General features: G+C 49.7%; 1 protein-coding gene across 4 annotated transcripts in view; it reads left to right on the top strand.

The window, feature by feature from the left end:
- CUL9 (cullin 9) overlaps positions 1-16,663 on the top strand; it is a 36,649-nt gene that overhangs the window by 9,629 nt on the left and 10,357 nt on the right. For 3 of the 4 annotated variants that reach the window (XM_036124036.2, XM_036124034.2, XM_078055306.1), the window contains 20 exons: positions 757-953; positions 1,336-1,553; positions 2,235-2,484; positions 2,574-2,679; positions 3,217-3,444; positions 3,715-3,805; positions 3,926-4,097; positions 5,734-5,839; positions 6,125-6,220; positions 6,485-6,660; positions 7,157-7,290; positions 7,640-7,819; positions 7,981-8,090; positions 8,187-8,369; positions 8,498-8,658; positions 8,942-9,170; positions 9,265-9,454; positions 15,853-15,998; positions 16,146-16,275; positions 16,423-16,622. In XM_036124036.2, coding sequence (XP_035979929.2) covers positions 757-953; positions 1,336-1,553; positions 2,235-2,484; positions 2,574-2,679; positions 3,217-3,444; positions 3,715-3,805; positions 3,926-4,097; positions 5,734-5,839; positions 6,125-6,220; positions 6,485-6,660; positions 7,157-7,290; positions 7,640-7,819; positions 7,981-8,090; positions 8,187-8,369; positions 8,498-8,658; positions 8,942-9,170; positions 9,265-9,454; positions 15,853-15,998; positions 16,146-16,275; positions 16,423-16,622 — 3,303 coding nt within the window. The remainder of the gene's footprint in view (positions 1-756; positions 954-1,335; positions 1,554-2,234; positions 2,485-2,573; positions 2,680-3,216; positions 3,445-3,714; positions 3,806-3,925; positions 4,098-5,733; positions 5,840-6,124; positions 6,221-6,484; positions 6,661-7,156; positions 7,291-7,639; positions 7,820-7,980; positions 8,091-8,186; positions 8,370-8,497; positions 8,659-8,941; positions 9,171-9,264; positions 9,455-15,852; positions 15,999-16,145; positions 16,276-16,422; positions 16,623-16,663) is intronic. The other variant, XM_036124035.2, reaches the window with a different exon arrangement.

Below are 16,663 nucleotides of genomic sequence, written 5' to 3'. Positions count from 1 at the left end.
CCCCAGGGATGGTAGCCTCCACTCTAATGGTATGGCAGTCATCTTAATTGAATTTTCTTTCCAGTGCCAGCGAACAAGTTCACGGATTCCAAGTATTTTTTCCTATAATTCCAACCGCTTTTCCTATGAGACAACCCAGGTAGTCTTGTTGAGGAGAGTTGGCTACTGGCTTTGGAGGCCAAGGGACATAGTTTGGGAGTGTCAGCCTGTTGGTGGTAATTGAAGCTGTGGGAGCAGATGAGGTTGCCCAGGGAGAGAGTGCAGAGTAAGAAGGGGACAGGAACTTCCATGCTGAAGGATTAAGCAGAAGAACTCCAGAGAGGCAGGCCAACCAGGAGGCTATGGAGTCTTGGAACTCAAGAGAAGGGAGGTTTTGCAAGGGGAGGGGTGGTCCAGGGAGATGGAAGACAATGTCAAGGAAAGCCTATGAAGACACCTAGATGCTGTGACAGGTCTCCCCCCCCCGGAGGAAGCTGCGGGATGGGGTGGCCATGCCATTCGGCCTCGGTGCCGGCAAGTGAAGGGGCGGGCTGATTTTACTACTGAGCCTCATTTTTTCCTCTGCTTTCTTTCCTTCTCGCTCTTTTTGTTCGTAGCGGTTGATAGCCCATCACGACCTCTTCCGTCTCCTACTTGACCTATTTGTAAACAGCTCAGCTGCCCCAAAGTTTGGAGTCGAGAATGAGGACCTGGCTCTCCTCTTTCTCTGCATGGTGACCCTGCCCACAACTAACTGCTTCCACATCCCCGTTGCAGGCACTGAAGATGCTGGCCATTGCCAGCTCCACGGAGATCCCCACTTTTGTTACTGGCCGAGACCCTCTCCACCCTTTGTTTGATGCCCAGATGACCAGAGAGATCTTCGCCAGCATCGACTCAGCTACCCAGCCAGGCTCTGAGAGCCTTCTCCTTACTGTCCCTGCAGCCGTGATCCTGATGCTGAACACAGAGGGGTCAGGGCATGACCCTCCAAACTCCCGCTAAGCCCCAAGCCCCACCGCCGCCCCACCCACATCTCATGGGCTTCACAGAAATTCCCTTTATGTTGTTACCTCTGGATGAAACGGTGGTGGCCCTCTCTGACTGTTGTTGGTAGAGGGGCCAAGTGACTGGGGGGAGGGAGATCCCCAGAGAGAGCAGGGGCACCCTGACCTTCCTTCCTGGGGTTGGGAGGAGTGACCTGAGGTCAGGGAGCTGATGTCCTGGCCTCAGAGGGAGCCCTGGAGCCCTTTCCTCCCTCCCCAGCCGCAGTCCCCCTCCCCTCTGTACTTGCTTTCTGCTTCCATTGCGTTCACTCCCTTTCCATTTCTTCCCGGGATACCTCCCTCCTCCCAGGTGCTCCTCCGCAGTGAGAAACGGTCTGCTCCTGCTCAACCTGCTTCTGTGCAACCACCACACTCTGGGGGACCAGATTATAACCCGAGAGCTGAGGGACACCTTGTTCAGGCACTCTGGGATAGCACCGGGGACAGAGCCCATGCCTACCACACGCACCATCCTCATGATGCTCCTCAATCGCTACTCAGAGCCACCGGGCAGTCCTGAGCACACAGGTACCGTCGTGGAAGGGGCGGTTCTTCTGAGGAACGAGGCAGTGCCGGCCTGTGGCTGGGAGGGCTAAGGCTTACGTACTAGCACCTTCCTGGGAAGACACGATGAACCTTCAGGAAATGAGTAAGGGTTTTGGCGTTTAAGTTAAGTCTTAAGTAGAACTTCGTGACCGAAAGGAGGAGACTCTAGAATAGCTAAGGAAAATTATATATCTAGAGCCAACATGCGGGGCGCCTGGCTGGTGCAGACAGAGCGTGCGACTCTTGATCTTGGGGTTGTAAGCTCCAGCCCCACGTTGGGTGTAGAGATTACTTACAAATCAAATCTTTAAAGCCGCCATGCTAGGTAGTAGGGGGATGTGATTATAATAGCTTATATTTATTGGCTGATGTAATAGCATAGCTACCATTTAATAATAACAAGTAATTGTAAGACTATATGAGATTAAAAATGTCTGTGTTGAACATGACAGTGTTTGCCATACTAAACTTTTTTCCAGATGCAGCTAGCTATATATTTGGGGCCAGAGAAGAAAATCCCCCACAGTTTGATACAAACTACAGACATCCTCCAAACAGGAGGAGAATTTGGGGGTGATTTTCTGGACCTGCCCAGTTCTTGGTTTGACCAACTTGCATGACTCCTCTTCATACTCGTTTTTTTCCTCCCATGTGTCCGGGCAGCAGCACTGGAAACCCCTGGTGCCCAGGGCCAGGATGGGTCCCCTGAGCGCCTGATCCGATCCCTGGTGGGGGGCCCGTCTGCAGAGCTCCTTCTGGGCTTGGAGCGGGTGCTGTGCCGTGAGGGCAGCCCAGGGGGTGCCGTGAGGCCCCTCCTCAAGCGCCTCCAGCAGGAGACCCAGCCCTTCCTCCTGTTGTTGAGGACTCTGGATGCCCCGGGGCCCAACAAAACTCTGCTGCTGACCGCACTGAGGTGAGGGGCCTGTTGGGGCACCCATGCATCAGAGGTGAGGGGGGGCCCGCAGACCGCAGGGACTTCGCTTATTTCCATCCCCTCACCAGGATCATGACCCGGCTGCTGGATCACCCTGAGGCGATGGCCCTCCCCTGGCATGAGGTCTTGGAGCCCTGCCTCAACTGTCTCAGTGGCCCTAGCAGCGACTCTGAGGTATCAGAACCCTGGTGAGCGTGGGGGAGGGAAAGGCCGCATCTGGGGCACCAGCTACGTTGTGAGGCTCTGCAGGGCAAAGTGGCCTTTCTGGGTGGGTCTGAACAATGAGAGGGGTGGAGAGGAAGGAATGTTATCTAAGAGTCCTCAGAACTGGGGCCTTTGAAGTATAAATCTTTGGGCTGCGGCTGGATTTTAGATTCTGGGTTTAGAAGCCCACACTCACCAGGCCAAACATTCCTGACTCTCCACCCTTCCGGGTTTGTGCGTTGTGGACCAAGGCTCAGGCACCAAGGTGGGCTGTTGAGAGAGCTTCGCCCTGGCAGGAAGAAGCATCGGAAGCTGTGCCCAGGCTCTGCCGGCTTGGGAGTCCCAGCACCCTACTGCTCTGTCCCAACTTTCTTTGGTACTCTCCTGCGCTTTCCAGGTTCTCCAAAATCTCATCCCACCACATTTGCTTTTCTAAACCCACCCCTCATCCCTTCTGGGGCCCGCCCTTCATTTCCCATACATTAATCTCTGTGGCTCTGGACTCAGATTGTTCAGGAGCTGCTCTGCTTTCTGCATCGGCTGGCCTCAATGCATAAGGACTATGCTGTAGTTCTCTGCTGCCTGGGAGCCAAAGACGCCCTCTCCAAAGTCCTGGACAAGCACTCGGCTCAGCTGCTGCTGGCCTGTGAGCTTCGGGACCTGGTGACAGAGTGTGAGAAACACGCCCAGCTCTACAGTAACCTCACCTCCAGCATCCTGGCTGGCTGCATTCAGGTGAAGAGACTTGGGGAGCCAGAGCTGAGGGAGAACAAAAGCCAGAAGCAGGGGAAGGGGATTCAGTGTGGGTCCCTGTTCGGCACAAGTAGCAAATCTGGGGCACTTATTTCCCAACCGTTACCCCACGTAGTCCTGTTCTGCCAAAATGTGTGAAGAAAGGGTTTGAGTGTTTTGCTGCCCTGGGCTTGTTCTCCATACATGTTTCTCTATGTTCTTCATATCCTGCCTTCCTCCCCGCGCCCCTTCTCTCTGATGTTCCGGCTGCAGATGGTGCTGGGCCAGATTGAAGACCACAGACGGACCCACCAACCCATCAACATCCCCTTCTTTGATGTATTCCTCAGGCATCTCTGCCAGGGTTTGTGCCCCCATCTGCTTTCTCCTGGCTCGCACCCCAGTATTTGTTCTCCCTGTCCCTTGCCTTTCTTCTCTGTCACCTAACCAGGCCGTGACGGCCACCCCTCCCCTCTGCCCCCAGGCTCCAGTGTGGAAGTGAAGGAGGACAAGTGCTGGGAGAAGGTGGAGGTGTCCTCCAACCCACACCGGGCCAGCAAGCTGACGGACCGAAACCCCAAAACCTACTGGGAGTCCAACGGCAGCACTGGCTCCCACTACATCACCTTGCACATGCACCGTGGTGTTCTTGTCAGGTAGGAACATGCCCACGTGCACATATGCGTGCACACACGCGTGCGCGAATATTTCAACACACCCCAGTGTACATTCTCCAAGCACCCACATACGCAACTCTGTAAACCCGATGCGTGAGGGACACACTCAAACCCATTTTGTGCAGTGAACAGATAGACACATTGATCCGCATTCCTTGTGCAGTGTAGACATCCTCGTTCCCTGAGCCTGGTGACGTGCTCCTCCCACCAGGGACAGAAGTCACTGCCCTGTGCATGGTGTTGAGGGAGATTGAGAACTTCCTCATTCACTCTTCCCATGGCTGCTTGTTTAATGTATACCCTGTGCCAGGCACTGGGCCAGGGTCTGGGGCTATAAGGACAATAAGATATGGTACCCGTCTTCGGGGAACCTGTGGTCTTTTTGGGGAGCTAGCCTGGAAAATCAGTAAGAGTAAGAAGAGGTGACACGGACCCTGAGGCCAAGTGAGAGGCTAGAGAAGGCTTCCAGAAGGAGGGGTTAAATGAGCTGAGCTTTGAAATTAGCTACATAAAGAGAGGGCAGTGGCTAGCCCAGGCAGAGGGACAGCATATGTGCAAAATGGAAATAAGAAACACAACGATGTGTTTGGGGGAAGTTTAAATGACTGTGTTTGGCTGGAATGTAGGGTGTGTGTCGTGAAATGGCAGGAGACAAAGCCAGAAAACTAGGCAGAGCCAGACCACAGAGAGTTTTGTGAACTAAGAAGTTTGAGCTTTATTCCAAAACTGGGGGAGCCACTGAAGGATTTTTAAGAAGAGAAGAGACAAAACTAGATTTTTTTATTATTATTTAGAAAAGTCACTCTTGGAGCACCTGGGTGGCTCAATTGGTTAAGCATCTGCCTTCAGCTCAGGTCATGATCCCAGGATCCTGGGATCGAGCCCCATGTTGGGCTCCCTCCTCAGTGGGGAGTCTGCTTCTCCCTCTGCCTCTCCCCCTGCTTCTCCCCCTGCTTGTGCTGTCTCTCTTTATCAAATAAATAAATAAAATCTTAAAAAAAAAAAAAAAAAAGAAAAGTCACCCTGGCGATTATGGGAGTTTGGGTTGGAGGCCAGAGAGTTGGAAGGTTTATGCGGTGGTCTCATTGAGAAACGAATGTGTTCAGTTAGGCAGAGGGAATGGGAATAGTGAAGGGGTGGCGGACTGACACATCTCGAGGACCAGAATCTCCAGGATGCGCCGTTGACATGAGGGAAGCGGTGAGCAGAAGTCACAGTGACAGAGCTCCCTAGGGAGAAGGCAGTTTTCTTCCCAAGAGGGATGTAGGAAGAGGAGCAGACTTCTGTGGATGGATGATGCTTCCACTTGGGCATGCTGACTTTGAGGTGCCTGTGGGGTGTGACATGGAAATGTCTGGTGCACAGCATGAAAGCTGAGAAGAGCCGTCTAGGGTAGAGATGTGGATTTAGAGTCATTAGGGTATTAGTTTTTGATTGAAACTATGGTTTTAAATAAAGTCACTTTGGGGGAAGATAAGAGGAAAGCAGAGGCTCAGGGGAAGACTGACACTTAAGGAGGCAGCAGAGGGACAGCAGGCTGAGGAGGAAGTGGTGGCTTGAAGTCATTTTGAACAAAGACCAGGGCCCCAGTTCTAACTGTTTTCTCCTCTCCCAGGCAGCTGACTTTGCTCGTGGCCAGTGAGGACTCAAGCTACATGCCGGCCAGGGTGGTGGTGTTTGGGGGCGACAGCGCCAGCTGCATCAGCACTGAGCTCAACACGGTGGGGACCCTGGTGCCCCCCGCCTTGACCTCACTCCCCATCCTTCTGTCCCAGGACCTCCTTTAAAGGACTCAGTCCCTGGAGGATTCCCACGTTCCTTCCCCCAGGCAGGCTTTGCCTCCGAAGCAGTGAGAGCAGAGTTTGGCGTGCACGTTTGCGCGGGTCTGTGGGCTCAGTGCAGAAGTGAAGCGCGCACACCATCCCAAGATGCGGTTGCCGACAGTAGTCCCTCCACCCCCACTGCCGGAGGTGACAGTCCTCTCTCCTTCTCCCCTACGCTGTCAGGTGAATGTGATGCCCTCCGCCAGCCGGGTGGTCCTCCTGGAGAACCTGAACCGCTTCTGGCCCATCATCCAGATCCGCATAAAGCGCTGCCAGCAGGTAGGGTGAGGGAAGAGGCTGAGCTGGGGATCACGGGGTGGCACAGGGTCTTCATAGTGATTGCCTCCCCCAGCATGGGGGGGCCAGGCCCAGGCCATGCATCTGCTGGGGGGATGGCCCAGGAGCCCGTTGAGTTCCAGAGATGTGGGAATGTCTCACGTGCCTCCGGGGAACTCAGGACCTGAGGCCTGGCTTTTTTTTTTTTTTTGGTAGTGCTTGGTGGCTGGGTGGCTTAGGTGGTAGACAAGTCTGTGCGTGTTACAGGGCGGCATCGACACGCGGGTCCGAGGCGTGGAGGTGCTGGGCCCCAAGCCCACTTTCTGGCCACTGTTCCGGGAGCAGCTGTGCCGACGGACGTGTCTCTTCTATACCATTCGGGCACAAGCCTGGAGCCAGGACATAGCGGAGGACCGCAGGCGCCTCCTCCAGCTCTGTCCCCGGTGGGTGGAGCAGGCAGCGGGCCCGGTGGAGGAGAGGGAGGGGAGGTTAACACAGCAGGAGGACACTGTGCAGCAGTAGCTGGTGGGAGGGGCGCCTCGGCGGCTCAGTCGGCTGGGCATCGGACTCTTGGTTTTGGCTCAGGTCATGATCTCACAGTCATGGGACCGAGCCCCGCGTTGGGCTCTGTGCTCAGCGTGGAGTCTGTTTCAGATTCTTTCTCCCTCTCTCTCCCACTCACTGTTTCTCTCTCTCAAATAAATAAATAAAATCTTAAAAAAAAAAAAAAAGTAGGTGGTGGGAGACTTCTGCAGGAGTCTGAAAGGTGAGGCAGCAGCTAGGACACGAGGGGAAGGGGGCACGGGGGCAAGTGTGCGCTGATGGCAGCAAGCTGGGTACGGGACCAAGCACAGTGAGAGTGGGAGCTGACTGCACTTGAGTGGAGGCCGCAGGGAAACTTGTGTCTTCGACCCTTGACCACACTTTCCTTATTCCCAGACTCACCAGGGTTCTGCGCCACGAGCAGAATTTTGCTGATCGCTTCCTCCCTGATGACGAGGCCGCCCAAGCATTGGGCAAGACCTGCTGGGAGGCCCTGGTCAGCCCCCTGGTGCAGAACATCACCTCCCCTGGTAACCATCCCGACCCCTGGCCGCACTAACCAGCCCCTCGTAATGATTCCCAGGGATCACCTGAGTGATCACCTCTTGGTTCTCTTGGTCTGTCTTTATCCCTGAAGGCCTGTTGCCTCAGTGTTCCTCTCCTTCCTGCCCCAGAGACTGCTCCCTGAGACTCTGGTATTTGAATCCTCTCCTCCACCCCCACTCCCACCCAGTTAGCACCCACCCAGACTCCAGCTGAAGTAAGCCTCGGCCCGGCTGCCCCCCAGACCTTTTTGTGTAATTGGGCCTTCTCTCTCCTCTTCCTGGGCTCTCTGTCCCCCTATTTCCCATCACCTGTTTCTGACCTGTCTTCTTTTAGATGAGGAGGGTGTGAGCTCCCTGGGATGGCTGCTGGATCAGTACTTAGAGCAAAGGGAGAGCTCTCAGAACCCACTGAGTCGAGCAGCATCCTTTGCCTCTCGAGTTCGTCGCCTTTGTCACTTGCTGGTGCATGTGGAGCCCCCGCCTGGGCCTTCTCCTGAGCCATCCAGTCGGCCCAGTAAGTCCCAGCAACGGCCTGTTGAGCTGGCTTCTCCCCGTCTTGGATCTTACTCTCTCTGACTGCTTCACTCTGGGCCTTTCCAGGGGTCAGTACTCAAGACCCCTGGGTCCACTCCAGGGCTGAGACCAAGCCACTTCCCTTGCCCTCTGTCTCCACAGTCAGCAAGAACAGTAAGGGCCGGGATCGGAGCCCCGGGCCCTCAGCAGCCCTTCCAAGCAGCAGCCTGAGGAACATAACGCAGTGCTGGCTGAGCGTGGTGCAGGAGCAGGTGAGAGCAAGGAAGCTGCAGTCGGGCGGGGGGGTGGCGGGGGGGGGGTGCGGCGCGGCCAACCTCCTGAATCTGCTGTTCCTTCTCCCTTCTCAGGTCAGCAGGTTCCTGGCCGCAGCCTGGAGGGCCCCCAACTTTGTGCCTCGATACTGTAAACTCTATGAGCATTTGCAGAGAGCAGGCTCAGAGCTCTTTGGGCCTCGGGCAGCCTTCACGCTGGCTCTGCGCAGTGGCTTTTCAGGCGCCTTGCTCCAGCAGTCCTTCCTCACCGCTGCCCACGTGAGTACCACCAGCCTCCTGGTCACCCGGTCACCCGGTGCAAGCTCGCCTCTCACCTCCTCTCACCCCCCACTCTCCTGCTGCACGCCCTCTTCATGCTTGGCCGGTGCCCTTTCCATTGCCCCCAGATAAGTGAGCAGTTTGCCAGGCACATCGACCAGCAGATCCAGGGTGGCCTGGTTGGCGGAGCCCCTGGAGTGGAAATGCTGGGGCGGCTTCAGCGGCACCTGGAGCCCATCATGGTCCTTTCTGGCCTGGAGCTGGCCACTACTTTTGAGCACTTCTACCAGTGAGTGCAAGTCTGAGAGGTAGGGGAGGGGAGGCCTGGAGTCTAGAGAGGGTGAAGGTTTGAGTCTTGGTGGGAAGAGGGGGGAGGAGGCAGTGGAGAGGAGAGATTAAGATACAAAGATGGCCGAGGCACTGGTGGAAAGGGAGTAGGGAGGGAGAGGGGAGGCAAGGCCTGTGACCCAAGCCTGCCGTGACAGAGGAACCTACATTCTGGAGGGGCAGGCAGCGGGGCCGGGCCAGCTGCCGCCGCACTGAGGCTCGGCCCTGCTCTGCGTGTGCTGCAGGCACTACATGGCAGACCGTCTCCTGAGCTTGGGCTCGAGCTGGCTGGAGGGGGCTGTGCTGGAGCAGATCGGCCTCTGCTTCCCCAACCGCCTCCCCCAGCAGATGCTGCTCAGCCTGAGCACCTCCGAGGAGCTGCAACGCCAGTTTCACGTCTACCAGCTCCAGCAGCTCGACAAGCTGCTCTTGGAGCAGGAGAATGAGGAGGAACAGGGCCTGGAAGAACAGGAGGTAAGAGCAAGGGAAATGAGTGGGTGAATAGGAGAGCGAAAGACTAGACCAAAGAAGGGAGCCCAAGAGCCCTTGAAATCCTTCTGTCTCTCAGGAGGAAGCAGAGGAAGAGGAGGCTGAGAAAGAACTATTTATCGAAGATTCGAGTCCAACAGTTTCCATACTGGTCCTGTCACCACGCTGCTGGCCGGTCTCCCCACTCTGCTACCTGTACCATCCCAGAAAGTGCCTTCCCACTGAATTCTGTGATGCCCTTGACCGCTTCTCCAATTTCTACAGCCAGAGTGAGGAGATAGGGACAGGCAATTGGAGATTGGGGTGAGATTTGGGGTGGCAGGAGAGGAAGAGGAGAGGACCTGTGGACAGGAATGCGTAGATAGGAAGAAAAATGGTCTCTAGGGACAGCAGTCTCCTAGGGAAGGGGGAAAAGGTGAGTTAGATCTTTCTTAATGTCTCTCATCATTGCCTTCATTTTTGTATGAATTTGTTCCATTTTTCTTTTTCTAACTTCAAGTTGCATGCTTACTTAATTTTTACCCTTTTTAGGCTTCTTTCCAAGTAAAAATGTTTAAGGCTATTCATTTTCCTCTCAACATTACTTTAGCTGCATTCAGTTTCGGGTGTTTTTGTTTTTTAGATTTGTTTTTCTTGTGGTATAGTTTTCAGTCAAGTACACAAGTCTTAATTATGACTTAATGAATTTTATATACACATATCCTCCCATAACCAGCCCCAGAGCATTTCCAGCACCCCAGACTTCTTGCTTCATGTCCCTTTCTAGTTAGTGTGTTTTTCCAAGAGAAACCATTGTTCTTCCTTTTATCACCGTAGATTCTTGTCTGTATTTGAACAACATATAAACGGAATAATAGGGTATATACTCTGCTGTGTGCAGTTTCTTCCAGTGGGTGTAATGTCTGCAGGGCTCTCCGGGTTGGCAGTTGTATCATTACTTTGTTCTTTGTATTGTGGATTCCTTCCCATTGTATGAATATCTTTACCCTTTCTGCTGTTGATGGACATTTGGGATGTTGCCTAAATTTTTATTATGCTGTGTGTATTTAGTATTTTTTTAGTTCTGAGAATATTCTAATTTCCATTATTATTTCTGTTTTGATCTGTTACTTTTTTATGAGTCTATTTTAAAATTCCCAAACCAGTTTTTCTTCATTTAGTTGTCTTTTTGTTTTAGATTTCAGACCTCATTCCATTGTGGCTAAAGAACGTGGTTTCTTTGATTCTAAATCTTTGCAATGTCTTGAGACTTCCTTTATGGCCTAGTAGATGGTCAGATTTTGTAAGTGTTCCATGTGTGATTAAGAAGAATGTGTATTCTTCGGCTGCTGTTTAAAGGCTTTTACACACATTCCACTAAATTGACTTTGTTCATTGTATTCTTCAAATTTTCTGTAACCTTACTCATTTTTGTCTGCTTGATCTATTACTGAGAGAGGTGTATTAAGATCTATCATTATGATAGTGAATTTTTAAAAAGATTATTTATTTATTTGAGAGAGAGCGTGCCCAAGTATGACCTAGGGGGAGGGGCAGAGGGAGAAGCAGACTCCCTGCTGAGCAGGGAGCCCGAGTTGGGGCTCGATCCCAGGACCCTGGGATCATAATCTAAGCTGAAGGCAGCCGCTTAACCGGCTGAGCCACCCAGGCACCCCGATAGTGAATTTTTAAACTTTTCATCAGGTCAGCATTGCTTTATATATTTTTTGACTATGTTGTTAGATAAAAGTTTAGGGGTACCTGGTGGGTGGCTCAGTTGGTTAAGCATCCGAACTCTTGATTTTGACTTAAGTCATGATCTCAGGGTTGTGAGATTGAGCCACTCTTTGGGCTCCACGCTGGGCGTGGAGTCTGCTTAAGATTCTCTCTCTCTCTCTGCCCCCCCCCCCCCACGAGCTCGCACTCTCTCTCTCTCTCTCAAAATTAAAGTTTAGATAGAGGCGCCTGGATGGCTCAGTCAGTTAGGCATCCAACTCTTGGTTTTGGCTTAAGTCATGATCTTGGGGTCATGGGATCAATCCCTGTGTTGGGCTTCATGCTCAGGGGGGAGTCTGCTTGTCCCTCTCCCTCTGCTTCTCCCCACCAACACACCACTCTCTCTCTCTCTCTCAAGTAAATAAATAAAATCTCTTAAAAAATAAAATAAAGTTTAGATAAAAGTTTCAAATCATTTGACAGTGTTGTCCAGTAGAACTTTCTGCAGTGATGGAAAAGTTATTTTCTGCACTCTTCAGTATGATGGTCATTTGTGGCTACTGAAATGTGACTAGTTCGACTGAGGAATTGAGTGTTTAATTTTATTTACTTTAACCAGTTTAAATACCCACATGTGGCTACCATAATGGACTATGCAGGTTTAAAATCTTAATTAAACTTTATTATTATGAAATGACCTTCTTTCTTTCTAGTAAGGCTTTTTCTCTCAAAGTCTATTTTTATCTGGTGTTAATAATATACCAGTTTTCTTTGGTTAGGGTTTTTCCAGGATATCTTTCTATCCTTTTACCTTGTCAGGGGAGAATGATAATTCTTTTGGGTTTCTTTTATTGTGGTGAAAGATGAATATAAAATTTGCCATTTAACCATTTTTTAAGATTTTATTTTTAAGTAATCTCTACACCCAACGTGGGGCTCGACTTACAACCCTGAGTTCAAGAGTCATATGCTCCACTGACTGAGCCAGCCAGGTGCTCCTCCATTTTAACAATTTTAGGTGGACAATTCAGTTATCCTTTTACTTAAAATTTTTTTTTTATTTGGAAATAATTTCAAATTTACAGAAAAATGGTAAGAATAATACAAAGAACACTCATATACTCTTTTTTTTTAAAGACTTTGTTTGAGAGAGAGAGAGAGCACAAGATGGGTGAGGTGCAGAGGGAGGCAGAGGGAGAAGCAGACGCCCGGCTGAGCAGCGGAGATCATGACCTGAGCCAAAGGCAGACACTTAACTGACTGAGCCACCCAGGTGCCCCAGGAACCCTCACATACTCTTTATACAAGTTTACCTTTTGTTAACATTTTGCCCTGTTTCCTTTTATCATTTGCTCTTTGTGTATATATACATTTATAGAATGTGTATTTGTGTGTGTGCATACACACACATACACACACACACACACATTTTTTCCCCTTGAACCACTGAGAATAAATTGTATATATGCTGGCCTGTTGCCTCTAAATACTTGGGTATATATTTCCTAAGAATCATGGTGCTCTCTTACATAATAATAGTTCATTTATCAGTTTCAAAAATTTAACATTGGTGTAATACTTTAAATCTATTTTTCACGTTCCGATTTTGTCAAGTGACTCCATAATGTCTGTTATTTTTTAGTCCAGGACAGCATCCAGGCTAGGATCATCTATTATATTTAGTTGTCATGTCTTTAGTCTCCTTAATGTGGAAGAATTCCTTAGCCTTTTTTTGTGTTTTACAACATTGACACCCTTGGAGAATATAGCCATTTAAAATTTTCTAAACGTTTTTCATTTTATATTTGTACATTTCCTCATAATTAGATTCAGGTGATACATTCTGGGCCAGAATCCTAAGTAAGTGACATTATGTCCTCTGTGTGTTTCATTTGGAAGCACACAATTTCTATCTGCTCCTCTTTTGTGATGTGATTTTTGACAACCTGATCAAGAGGTAGTTTGATTTCCTACTATATAGTTAATATTTTCCCCTTGCCACTATTAATAAGCAGTCTGTTGGGGAGATACTTCCAAACGATGCCTATATTCCGCTCTCATCAGAATTTCCCCCAGTATCATTTACTTTTGTCTTTGCCTTACTCTTACTTTAGGCAGGTGTCTTATAAATACCTAGAATTTGTTTTTTATTCAACCTAACAATCTCTCCTTTTGAGTTGTCAATCTTAGCCTGTTTATAATTAGTATGAGTAAATGATATATTTGGCTTTTATTGCTAAACTCTTACATTTTAGTTTACCTTTCTTATAATTTTAAATTTTAGTTATTTCATATACACAAAAGAATATAGAAAACACATGTACAGTTAAAAGAAGAATAATAAATTGAACACCTTTGTAGATATGTTTCTACCTTGGGTTTTTGTGCATTTTTTTCTCTTCTTTTGGATTGATCTTTTTTAATTCTTTTCTTTGTGTCTACCAGTTTGGGAAGTCACACATTCTGTTTTTGTAGTTGATGACCCTAATGTTTGTAACCTGTATGTTTGACTTGTTAATATCACTCTCCCACCTTCCTGAGCAATAAAAGGACCATAGAAAATCTTTTTTTTTTACGATTTTATTTATTTATTTGAGAGAGAGAGAGTGGGAGAACACGGAGAGTGAGAGGGAGAAGCAGGCTCCCCACTGAGCCGAGAGCCAGATGAGGGACTCAATCCTAGGACCCTGGGATCATGACCTGAGCCAAAGGCAGACACTTAACTGACTGAGCCACCCGGACGTCCCAGGACCATAGAAAATTTTAACTGCAGTTCTCACTCCCATCTTAATTGTTATTGTTGTTTGATACTTTAGGATTATCTTTTTTTTCCTACTTTTTAAAGAGTCATTATTATTATTGTCCTATTCAGTTGATGTTTAGATTTGCTATCATACTAGTTGCTTCCGTCACTAATCCTTTTGCATCTTGATCCTTCTTTCTGAGTTCAGTCTCCTTAAGTATATCCTTTAGAAGTCTCTTCATTGAGGGAGTATTGGTGGAAAACTTCATCAGTTTTTGAGAATGGCTTACCTTCACTCTCATTTAAAAATTTTTTATTATGATAAATTTCAGATGTACACAAAAGTAGACAGAATGTGGGGCGCCTGGGCAGCTCAGTCAATTGAGCATCTGCCTTCAGCTCAGGTCATGATCCCAGGTCCTGGGATCGAGCCCCACATTGGACTCCCTGCTCAGCGGGGAGTCTGCTTCTCCCTTTCCTTTTGTGTGCGCTCTCTCTCCCTCTCTAAATAAATAAATATTAAAAAAAAAAAAAAAAGTAGACAGAATAAACTCCAGTGTACCAACATGGGTCAGTTCATGGCCAATCTCATTTCTTCTGTACCCCCACCCACTTTACCCAGTTCTCCAATTTAAAGGATTAAGGATTTTAGGGGCGCCTGGGCGGCTCAGTCGTTAAGCGTCTGCCTTCGGCTCAGGTCATGATCCCAGAGTCCTGGGATCGAGCCCCGCATCAGGCTCCCTGCTCCCCGGGAAGCCTGCTTCTCCCTCTCCCACTCCCCCTGCTTGTGTTCCCTCTCTCGCTGTGTCTCTCTCTGTCAAATAAATAAATAAAATCTTAAAAAAAAAAATAAAAATAAAAAAAAATAAAGGATTAAGGATTTTATTTTTAAAAGCAAGGACACTACAGTGATCAAACTTTGAGAAATTAATAACAGTTCCTAATATCAAACAGCAAAGTGTCCATATTTCCCCCGTTTTCTCAAGTTTTCAAAATTAGTTTTTTGCTTATTGGGGATCCACACAAAGCCCACACCTTGCATTTGATTGAGCTCTATCTTCCGTCTCCATTAATCTATAGGTCCTGCTTTCCGTTTTTGCCCCCTTAACAATTGTCTGTGGAGGAAACTGGATTGTTCGCCACACAGAATTGTGCACAGGCCGGATTTTGCTGACCATATCCACATGGTGTCCTCTGGCCTGTTCCTCTGTCTCTCATTTCTGGAAAACAGATACTTAGATGTGGAAGTTGATTCCAATTTGGGTGTGATTTCTGGGGCTAGAGCACTTCATAGGTGGTAGTGTGTACTTCCACCTGTCTCTGGGATGTTGTAAGATGGGTCAGTGGATTTCAGTGTTGCAAGTCTGATCTGTACATTATATAATAGTTTCCTGTCAGCTGTTCACGAGGCGGTCACTCGTTACCATTGCTTAGCTCTGTCATTTCATTAGGGCGGACAGATTGCGCCATTCTAGTTTTGTCATACCTTCTTCACATATCAGCTGGAACGTTTTCTCTATGAAGACAAACTTCCTCTCGGCAACTTTTTGGTTACCCTGAAGTACGGTTGGTACTGGAGAGGCTTGATTCTCTCCTCCTCCCCCTTATTTTTAACCAGTTTTCAAAATAATGTGTTGGTTCCTCCAGCATCCTCCAAAGAGATAACCAATGTGGTCTTTTTAAAAAAAATATGTCATTATGAACTCATGAATTTTAAAATATTTCATGTGTTTCAATCCAGCGCAGATGTTACCTTCTTGATGTTCAAACTGTCCCATCTTTGGCCAGAGAGCACCTCTCAGATTGTCTCCTTTTGATATTCTCTGCCTTTGACAGCATCCTTGCTTTCTAGTATGAGTGAACATCCAGGCTCGTCTTGCCTGAGTTGTGACACAGGAGGAGGAAGAGACGCAGCCTAGTGGGTCTTTAAAAACCGTCAGCTCCTTGAGGGCAAAACCCAGGTCTCTCCTCTCTGGTGTTTCTTTCATGGAACCTGCCTGGTGTGGGGCGAGGCACAGGGTGGGCTCCCAGATACCTGTGGCTCAGCAGGGAGGCAGAAACAGAGGAGGCTGAGCTCTGGAAGCTTGACAAGTCACTTCAGTGGGGGCCCTCCTCCCCACAGACATCAGCAGGAACAGAGCTTAACTAATAGTACACCCTGGCCTCAGCCTCTAACCCCCTCGCTTCCCCTCCTCTTTGTCTCTCCTCTTCTCTTCCCTGCTCTCCCAGGTCAGAATCATCCAGTCCTAGACATGGGACCCCATCGGCGGCTGCAGTGGACGTGGCTGGGCCGGGCTGAGCTGCAGTTTGGGGACCAGACCCTGCATGTGTCCACCGTGCAGATGTGGTTGCTGTTGCATTTCAATCAGACAGAGGTGCCTCAGCTCCTCAGCCTCTCTCTCTGTTCTCTTCCCCCTGTCTGTCACTGTTCTCCTAAACTGCCCCTTCTTCCATCCTTCCCCCCTCTTATTTTCCTTTCCCCTGACTATCTACTCCTGACTGGCCCTGTTTCTCCTCACCAGGAGGTGTCTGTAGAGACTCTGTTGAAGAATTCTGACCTCACCCCAGAACTACTGCTCCAGGCACTTCTGCCCCTCACCTCAGACAATGGCCCTTTGATCCTGCATGAGGGTCAGGGCTTTCCACACAGGGGTAGGTCAGCGGGGGCTGGGCTGCGCCGCTGCTCCTACAGGGTGGGGTGCTCATGGTGGGCGTGTGGTAGGGAATGAATGGGCTCCCCTTTGCCGCCATTCACCTCTCCCTTCCCCTCCTCGGGTGCTGACTGGGAGTGAGTTCCAGGTGTGCTGCGGCTTCGGACGCCTGGGTCCCGGCGCTCTGGGGAGGCCCTGTGGCTGATACCTCCGCAGACGTACCTGAATGTCGAGAAGGATGAGGGCCGAACTCTGGAACAGAAGAGGAACCTCTTGAGCTGTCTTCTTGTCCGTATTCTCAAAGCCCATGGGGAAAAGGGCCTCCATATCGATCAGCTGGTTTGTCTGGTAGGCCGAGGGGACCGTGGAGTTAAGGGAGGGAGAGAGTC

The sequence above is a fragment of the Halichoerus grypus genome, chromosome 9 (assembly GCF_964656455.1).
Source record: "Halichoerus grypus chromosome 9, mHalGry1.hap1.1, whole genome shotgun sequence".
Lineage (NCBI taxonomy): Eukaryota > Metazoa > Chordata > Mammalia > Carnivora > Phocidae > Halichoerus > Halichoerus grypus.
This window is presented reverse-complemented; position numbering and strand designations above follow the sequence as displayed.